We start from the raw sequence: 8,603 nt of genomic DNA on the forward strand, positions 1-8,603 counted from the left end.
TGTAAAAGTGGACACCTGGGCTGCCTGTTCAACAAAATGATTTCACAGTAAAGCCTGGCGCCGCCCCCCTCACCACCACAAAAAGCTGTTAGCTCCCCCAATGTTGAGAATCGGTGATTTAAGCAAAACAAATCTAATAAAATAAAAACATTTACATTATTTTACCTCCATGTAGAGTCCAAGAGAGAAGCAAAGAGACAAATAAACATAGTTGATCATTTCAAAGCAAATAATAATGAAATAATTTGAGTCAATAGAAGGGAAGGACTCACGTCGTTGATCAGAACCGAGGCGTTCCTTGTCGCCTCGAAGTACGGCGTGTCGCATGTGTATCTGAAGTTTCCTCTGTTCTTCTCATATGAGGCTTTGTACAGGCGCTGTAAAAAAATAAAAAAATAAAAATAAAATAAATAAAAGGATGGTTGAAAACAAACAGAATGTATTCTTGTTGTAAACATGAATACCGTATTTTCCGGACTGTAGAGTGCACCTTACTATAAGCCGCATCTATAAAGTTTTTTTTTCTTTTAATTGGAAACGTATATATATATAAGCCGCACCGGGCTATAAACCGCTGGTATCTCCGCCGCTCTCGGTTTTCCACAATAAATAAGATCTACTGGATTTATTAAGGACGCAGCCCTGCGTCTCCAACACCGAACCCTGGATTCGTTCGCGCCGAGCTTAGTGCAGCGGTTCTATTTCCCTCCTGTACTGCCAGATCGATAGCCTTCAAATTAAAAGCTGCATCATATGAACTTCTTCGTGTTGTTTCCACGATGAGGGGGTATGAGTTTGAAAACATTTCTCCGTGGTGCCTGCTGCTAGCATGTGCTTGTTCTAAATGAAAATTAGCGCTTTCTTCTTTGATTTCCAATTTTGACTTTCAATGATTCACTTCCTGCTAAAGCGCCCCCTGGTGGTTGAAGAAAAATCCACAGAAAAGCCGCACCGGGTTCAAAGCAGGAAAAGAAATTAGCGGCTTGTAGTCTGAAAAATACGGTACATGAAATGTATTTTTCCCTCACCTCACTGTACAGAGCCTTGTTCCTATCAGCCATCACCAACTCAGGAGTGTCCCAAACGTAGCACCCGATACCCTTCACCCACTCCAAGTCCTCCTTGTACTTCACCTAAAAGCACAAACAAAACCAAGAGTTTCACTCAGATATCGCACAGCATGTCAGGCCTCCTGTTGGGTGCAGCTTTGCGTACTTACGTTGCTGATGTTATCGTTGGCTATCTTGCTGAAGAAGAACTCGGGGCGGTCGGGAATGGACTTCCACGTGCCCAGAGAGCTGATGTACTTTTCTCTGTATTTCACCTGTGGAGCAGAAACGGAGCGAGTCGCAAGTCATCCACCTCTAGATGGAAAACCGGTCATTTTAGAGCAGCTCGTTTCGACCGCTGACCTCGCTGATGTCGTCAGTGAATTTGCGGTGGCACACGATGTCCAGGGCGTCCTTGTCGGTGTGATAGTGGCCCTTGGAAAGCTCGAAGGTTTCCTTGTAACGCAACTGAAGGGAGAAGAAAATGTGCGAAAAAGGTAATTTTTAAAAAAATGCCTATTTAAGCTCTGAATCAGAAAACATTTTCTAACAAAGACTTACATTGCTGGACTGCAGGTAGGCTTTCTTGGACCGGATCAGGATAGGCGTATCAGCGATAGCAGTGTACCTGTGCTTCATCTTTTCATATTGCTCTTTGTATTTATTCTGAGTGGAGAACAGAAGACGTAACATATTAGATGTTCGTTTTAGAAAACCTCAATGGGTTCAGGTAACCTTATTTATTAAGTACATTAGAGGAAGCTGGAGCGCTTACCTCACTGAAAACAACTTTCATTTTTCTTGCGTGCTGAATACTAGGAGTGTTCATTTCTGGAGTGAAATGAGTTCTCTCCTTTGATGCCAGACTTGTGTACTGGTACTGTAGAAACAACAAAAACAAATCAAATAAACAATCAGAATATATTACAGTAGAGAAAATAATAAATAAAGACCAGAGATGTGTCTCAGCTTGCCTTGTTAGTCAGCTGCTGGGCCCACTTGACTCTCTTTATGTCCAAAGAGTCTGCGATGGAGGAAACCTTCATCATGTCCTTCTTGCTCTGGGCTCTGTATATGCGCTGAAACGACACAAGAAAGAAACACAAAAATTAAACCTGCTGCAAAAAGTACATGAAAAACATGCAACGTTTGAAAACCTTTAAAGGATATTGCACATTAAATAAAGCTAGCACACCTGTCAGAGATCAGTAGATCCAAATCTGACTTAACAGAGTATAAAAAAACATGCTGAACAAAACATGTATGAATTTTATGATCCTAATGATTTTCTTGCATAAAGGTCAAATTTTTGGAGCAACAAATAGTTTGTGTTGGTCAATTACATAAAATTAAAATAATAATGTAAAAAAAAAAAAACTTTTCCAAAAACAGCTCACATCACTGAAGTGAGTCTTCAGCTCAGTCACGCGGTTGTACTCTGGCGTATCCAGGACCACGGTGTAGTTTGACAGGTTCTTCTTAGCGTCCACCGGGTAGCTCGTCTGTAAAAGGAAAAACAGGCGATATGAGAGAACCGAAAACAAACACTGGAACGGCGATGGGAGCATTTCTTCCAACGCACCCTGAATTTGTTGATGTTCCGGACGTGGACCATCTCCGGGGTGTTGTACAGGAAGCAGCCGACACCTCTCAGCCACATCAGATCTTCTTTGTACTTCAGCTAAAACGACAAAGTTCAACAAACTTGGTTGTAGAACATATTTTTGTGAAGAAGCGGGGGGCAATAACGTCTGTTTTTCTTGGACGATACCTCGCTGGTGATCTCATTGACGTGATGACAGTGCATGAGTTGGGGCGTGATAGGCATGGAGATCAGCTGGCCTCGGCTGTTGTAGTATTTCTCCTTGTAGCACAGCTGGTGGGGGAGCAAAAACAAAAACGGGCGCGTAAAACAAAGCAGGTCCTCTCAACTCGGTCAAACCAGAAAAGTGAACAACGTCGATGACGGCGGCGTACGTCGCTGAGGTGTTGTTGGTTCATCTTGAATTGTTTGAAGTCAGGAGTTTCGTAGGTTGTGTGGATCTTGTCCTTCTGCTTGTGGTAAGCCTCACGATACAGACGCTGAGGACGAGAACAGACGGGAATCGTTTCGGTGAGTGAAGCTATCACTCGACGGGTTACGGGCCTCTTCGCTCGTTTCTTCACTTACGTCGTTGATGATCTTGTGAGCCTTTCTGGAGGTGACAAAGTTGACGCCTTCAGGATGAAGAGTGTAAGCTTTAGCCTTCACCATCTCAAAGGCCTCCTTGTATTTCACCTGAACAGATGAGAAACGACGTGTGTAACGTAGGTCAGATCGCAACACCTTAAGACACGTTCCTCTACCGCTGTCGAAAGTTTGAACGCTCACGTTGCTGGTGACGATGCTGTTCATCTTGGCCTGCTTGATGAGCGGCGTGTCGCTGGGCAGAGAGTAGCCAGTGGGCATGAAGCTCTTGTTGGCCTCTTTGTACCAGTTCTAGAAGACGCCAAACAAGTTTCAGAGAGATTATTTCACGATGTATGATAAAAAAAAAAAATATGTGGAATATTAACTCACGTCACTCTGGATGTGATTGGCCAGGCGGGCTCTTTCCGTTTCCATGGTAACAGCAGGGGAGGTGTGCTTACCCTTGACGTTGGCGTTGTAATCGTAACGGTAGTGAAGCTGGACGAAGGGAAGGGAAAAAAAACGATTTGACTGATGATGCTGACTGTGTTTATGATTAAATCAGGCGTGGTGAACGATGAAGGTTTCCTGTAGGATATTTATTTTTTCAAAACGTATCTGAAACATTGTGCATGATGGCCAAATTATATAAATTCACTGTGTTACTGTCACTCAAATGCTGGATATGTTAACATAAGGCAGGAGTTAGCAGTGTTGTCTTTTCAAAATAACGTAAATTGTAACACTTCATATTTAAATGCATTTCAGACTCTGATTCTTGTTAGTGTGCAAATATGGGCTGTATGTAGAGCTCTGGAAAAAATTAAGAGAGCACTTAAAATGATTGGTTCCTCTGAGTTTACTTTTCATAGGTATGTGTTTGAATAAAATGAACATTGTTCTTTTACTCTATGAACTATTGACAACATGTCTCCTAAATATCAAGCAAATATTTAGTATTTATGTGCAGAAAATGAGACATGGTCAAAGTCATGAAAAAGATGCAGTGCTCTCAGACCTCAAATGGTGCAAAGAAAACAAGTTAATGTTCATTTAGAAACAACAATACTAATGTTTTAACTCAGAAATCAGTATTTGGTGGAATAACCAGGAGGTTCAGTGCAGAGGGTTCTTCATTTTCTCCAGAGCTGCATGTATTCATAAATCTCATATTGTTTTAAAATATATTTAAAAAATTAAATAAAAAGTGTGGCGGCTTTTATTTTGCCATGGCGGTGCACCATGATTAATTACACATAGTGGAAACCCTGGACAACAAATGTTAATTTAGAAAGTGAATCAAGAAAATCAATAACTTCATAACATGACATAATAATAATACGATGAAGATGATTACATCACTGAGGTTCTGAGCGTTCTGCTTGGCTGTTTCATACACCGGAGTGTCCGTCACCACGCTGTACTCCTTGAACGCTTCAATGCCTTTGGCTCTGTACTTGGTCTGGAATGAAAAACAAAAAAAAACAAATGAGCGTAAAAGACAAGCGATAAGCCACGATGTGAAATTAAATTAAATATGAATACATTAAAAGCCATTTACCTCACTCTGCAGGACACCAGCATGCTTCACACGGAGGATCTCTGGAGTGTCCCAGGCGTAACACCCGATACCCTTCAGCCAGTTCAGGTCGTCCTTGTAGAAGATCTGGGTGTGGATGACTTCTATTTAGCACTTTATATTAACCTCCTCTTCACCTCTTTCTACTCAGAGATGCCAGTGAACCTGACACCTGTCTGACAATTACTCACGTCACTGAGCTGCTCGTTGACTTTGCGTGCCTGGACGTACATCTGCATGTCAGGCATGCATATCCACTGGTGCAGATACTTGCGGTAGTGGATGCCGCTGACGGTGGACTGGGTGTTGCGAGCGGACAGGATCTCCAGCATGTCCGGCGGGATGTGGTTCTTGGCCTTAGTCTTCTCGTAGTTCTCCTTGTACAGACGCTGAATGGGACAAGAGGCAGACGTTTGTGTTACTAGAAGTACTTGGAGCTTGTCACGACCGTGAGTCATTCTTGACAAAGATGGTTTAACTTTTGGTGATCAGATGATTAAAAATAAAATAAAATAAAAAAAAAAACAACTTACATCTAGAACCAACTTTCCGGCCTTGACGCAACGAGCAGTAGCAGGATCGTCTTCGAGTGACTTTGGCAGACTGTAGAGGGACTTGAACTTTTCATAATCCTCCTTGTACTTGACCTAAAGAAGAAAGAAGATCCATATAGTCCCACAAAGTAGTTTTAAACAAAACCACCTCTTGGTTATGATTCTGTAAGAGCTGAACTTCAACTTACGTGGCTGAGAACGACCTTCTGTTGTTTGGCGTGTTGCAAGGCGTTGGAGTCAACTGGGATCTTGTAGCTCTTTGCCTTGATCTTATCCCAGGCGGCTGTGTAGTTTTTCTTCGGGTAGGAAATTGAAAACATTGCAAAAGTGTTCCAGTGCATCTAAAAAACTTTTTTTTACACGTGAAACATTTTTTTAATTATTATTTTTACTCACATTGCTGAAGAACAATTTGAAGTCGTGGCATCTGGCATAATCGTGCGTGTCCAGAACTGTGGTGTACATGTGCTTCTCTTTGTGATAAGCCTCCCTGTAGTTCAGCTAGAAAACATAGTTTAAGATTAAAGATACATGCAATTTTTTTTTTCTGTCCAGACCACAAATTTACGACGATTTTTTAAAATCACGCCGACTTACGTCACTGGCCCAGGTGTGACCCAGGACGGCGGTCACGTACTCAGGCGTGTCGGTCACAATGGAGTAGTTGTTAAACTCTTTCTTGGCGTCAGCTCTGTATTTACGCTGGAATATAACAAAGAAAATATTTTGGAGTTGATCATATTTTTTCTCTCTCTCTCTGAAACTTTAACGAACCATTTAACATGAAAATACTGACTTCGCTCTGCAGCTCGTAGGACTTCTTAGCGCGAATGATCTCTGGCGTGTCCCAGACGTAGCAGCCGATGCCCTTCATCCAGTTCAGGTCGTCCTTGTAGAACACCTGTTGAATTGCATTGGTACATGTTGTTTCTCAACAGAGACATAAATTAGACTTTACTTTCTCAATGCTTAGAAGAGACGACGGCAACTAGGGCTGTAGGATAATATCGATATCGCGATATATATCGATATTTTCTTTCCTAGAAAAAAATCAATATTCATCCGCAAGTATCGTAACATCCAGCTGTCACCTTGCACGCTCACTGCTTGCTTCGCCGGGAGAGTGATTAGGTCATCAGGCTTAGAGTGATTCCTTCAGATGATAAGTGTCAAGGTTAAAAAGGTATCAAACTATTCAGAGCAGGGGATTTGGGGCACTTTATTTACTTTACAAATGCAAGTAAGCTACAGTTTGTACTGTTTCAATTAAAAGAAACATGTTTTCTCACCACTTCTTTGATTCTTTTTGTCCAGCTGTCGACTTTAAGTCTGTGTCCATGTCCAACCAGAGCCAGGTATTGTGTAGTTGGTGCTTTTAATCAGTTTTCAGTTAAATTAATTCAATCCAACTCTATAACAGTCACAAAGTGTCACCAAAATACGCTGTCCCTCTAAAATCTTTCAGAAAATCGCAAAAGTGTATTGAATTGTATTGTCTGATGAATATCGCAATATGTATCGTATCGTGGACAGAATATCGTGTATCGTATCGTGTCGTTAGATTACTGTATCACTACAGCCCTAACGGCAACAAGAGGAATGTTTTCCGTTTGTAATTTCAAAAAGATCACGCGACGCGTTTGGACAACAACCCGATCGGGACGCAGCAGGATGACCTACGTCGCTGAGAATCTCGTTGGTCTTCCGGGCCCGGATGGCGTCCTCCTGCTCCGGGTGGCAGGTCCACTGGTGCAGGTGGGTGCGGTACAGGACGTCGCTCAACATGTCCTGGCAGCGCTTGGCCACCTGGTTAGCGATGATGTCAGATGGGAGGTGTATTTTGGTCTTGGTTTGGTGGTAGTTCTTCTGGTAGAGCCTCTGTAAAGACGCACATTAATACAGAAGAAGGATGAGTCAAGCTCCATCTTCAGCCAAAAACGCAACTGAAAGAAAACACCTTTATCTTTCTTTGCGAAAGTAGAAAGTGTACTTAATCAGCAACTTACAAAAGACAAAATATGAATTGATTTACATTCCTGTTTTGTGCCTTTGCTCTTTTCTACACACATCTGTACAAGAGTCATGTTTTCCTTCCACTAGAAAATGACAAGCTCTTTGTTTTTTAATGTTTATGAACTTATCCTCAAGCTTCTTAGGTTTCTGTAAATAGTTAAAGTTGAATTTAGCTGACATCTTACCAGTCCCTTGTTTTTCTCCTGCTGGCCGCAGCGCATCACCTCGGGGAAGTCGACCAGGGTCCCAGCCATGTAGTGGCCCTTGGCTTTTTCATGAGAATCCTTGTACTTCACCTAACAAAAACAATGGCAGTATTCATTTTATTTACATGTAGCCAGAGGAAAATATACAATCACATGTATTTTTAGCAGAAAAGAGTAAAAACTTACATCACTGGCAATCTCCCTGCCCTTCTTGCCGCTCAGTAACGGGATGTATTCATGGTTCAGGTTGTAGCTTGTAGCTTTAGAGCTGTCCCATTGCGATTTGTAAAGTTTCTAAAATGAGAAAAAGAGTTAAAATGTCATAAATAAAAGTTTGAAGCCAAAGTAAAGGTGGAGAAAGAAGCAACTCAGTCTGCAGATTCACGTTACCTCACTGATGGTCTTGCCCATTTCCCTGCTATGTGCCAACTGAGGCGTGTCCTCAGAGCCGATGTAATGACCTTTTTCTGCATTGAAAGACTCTTTGTATTTAAGCTGTTGGAAAAAGAAAAAAAAAAGTGTAATGAACATTTATTAATTAATTGATTTTTCCTCTTTTTTAAAAAACTTTAATTTATGATGTGAAGCGCTCGATTACATACGTCGCTGAGGTTGGCGGCGTTTATTTTTGCCAAAATGATCTCGGGACGATCCACGATCAGGCTGAATTTTCCAAAGCATTCTTTGGCGTTCTGCTTGTAAAGCCTCTGCAGATGAAAAAAAAAAAAACCACCAAGATGAACCACGACATGACAACAACAACTCAAACAAATAGCAGACGTCGGATGTGCTGACAGAACCGTACATCGTTGAGTATTTCCTGGGCTTTCTTGACTTTGACGTGATCAACAGAGTCGGCTGCCACCCAGCCGCAGCCCCGGATCCACTCCAGATCAGCCCTGTAGACGTTCTGCAGACGGAAACCACAGCGAGTTGGGAATAAAAGCTTTGACGTTTTAAAGGATCCATACAAAAGTTCGTCGCTTGTTTGCTCACGTCGCTCTGAAGTTCGTAAATCTTCCTGGCCTGGAC

General features: G+C 42.0%; 1 protein-coding gene across 1 annotated transcript; it reads right to left on the reverse strand.

The window, feature by feature from the left end:
* Nucleotides 1–113: 113 nt before the first annotated feature.
* On the reverse strand, nucleotides 114–8,600 carry LOC106943724 (nebulin-like; the record flags this gene model as incomplete). Its single annotated transcript, XM_015027032.1, has 29 exons — nucleotides 114–377; nucleotides 1,029–1,133; nucleotides 1,220–1,324; nucleotides 1,413–1,517; nucleotides 1,611–1,715; nucleotides 1,825–1,929; nucleotides 2,024–2,128; nucleotides 2,447–2,551; nucleotides 2,632–2,730; nucleotides 2,821–2,925; nucleotides 3,027–3,131; nucleotides 3,220–3,327; nucleotides 3,421–3,528; nucleotides 3,610–3,717; nucleotides 4,577–4,681; nucleotides 4,781–4,885; nucleotides 4,990–5,187; nucleotides 5,332–5,445; nucleotides 5,541–5,648; nucleotides 5,749–5,853; nucleotides 5,950–6,054; nucleotides 6,149–6,253; nucleotides 7,033–7,230; nucleotides 7,551–7,661; nucleotides 7,758–7,865; nucleotides 7,962–8,066; nucleotides 8,174–8,278; nucleotides 8,377–8,481; nucleotides 8,568–8,600. Coding segments are annotated over 29 exons (3,240 nt in total), but the record flags the coding sequence as incomplete, so codon positions are not given.
* Nucleotides 8,601–8,603: the final 3 nt, after the last annotated feature.

This window comes from Poecilia latipinna, unplaced genomic scaffold, assembly GCF_001443285.1.
Source record: "Poecilia latipinna isolate Pla-1442-1.1 unplaced genomic scaffold, P_latipinna-1.0 Scaffold5767, whole genome shotgun sequence".
In the NCBI taxonomy this organism is placed as follows: domain Eukaryota; kingdom Metazoa; phylum Chordata; class Actinopteri; order Cyprinodontiformes; family Poeciliidae; genus Poecilia; species Poecilia latipinna.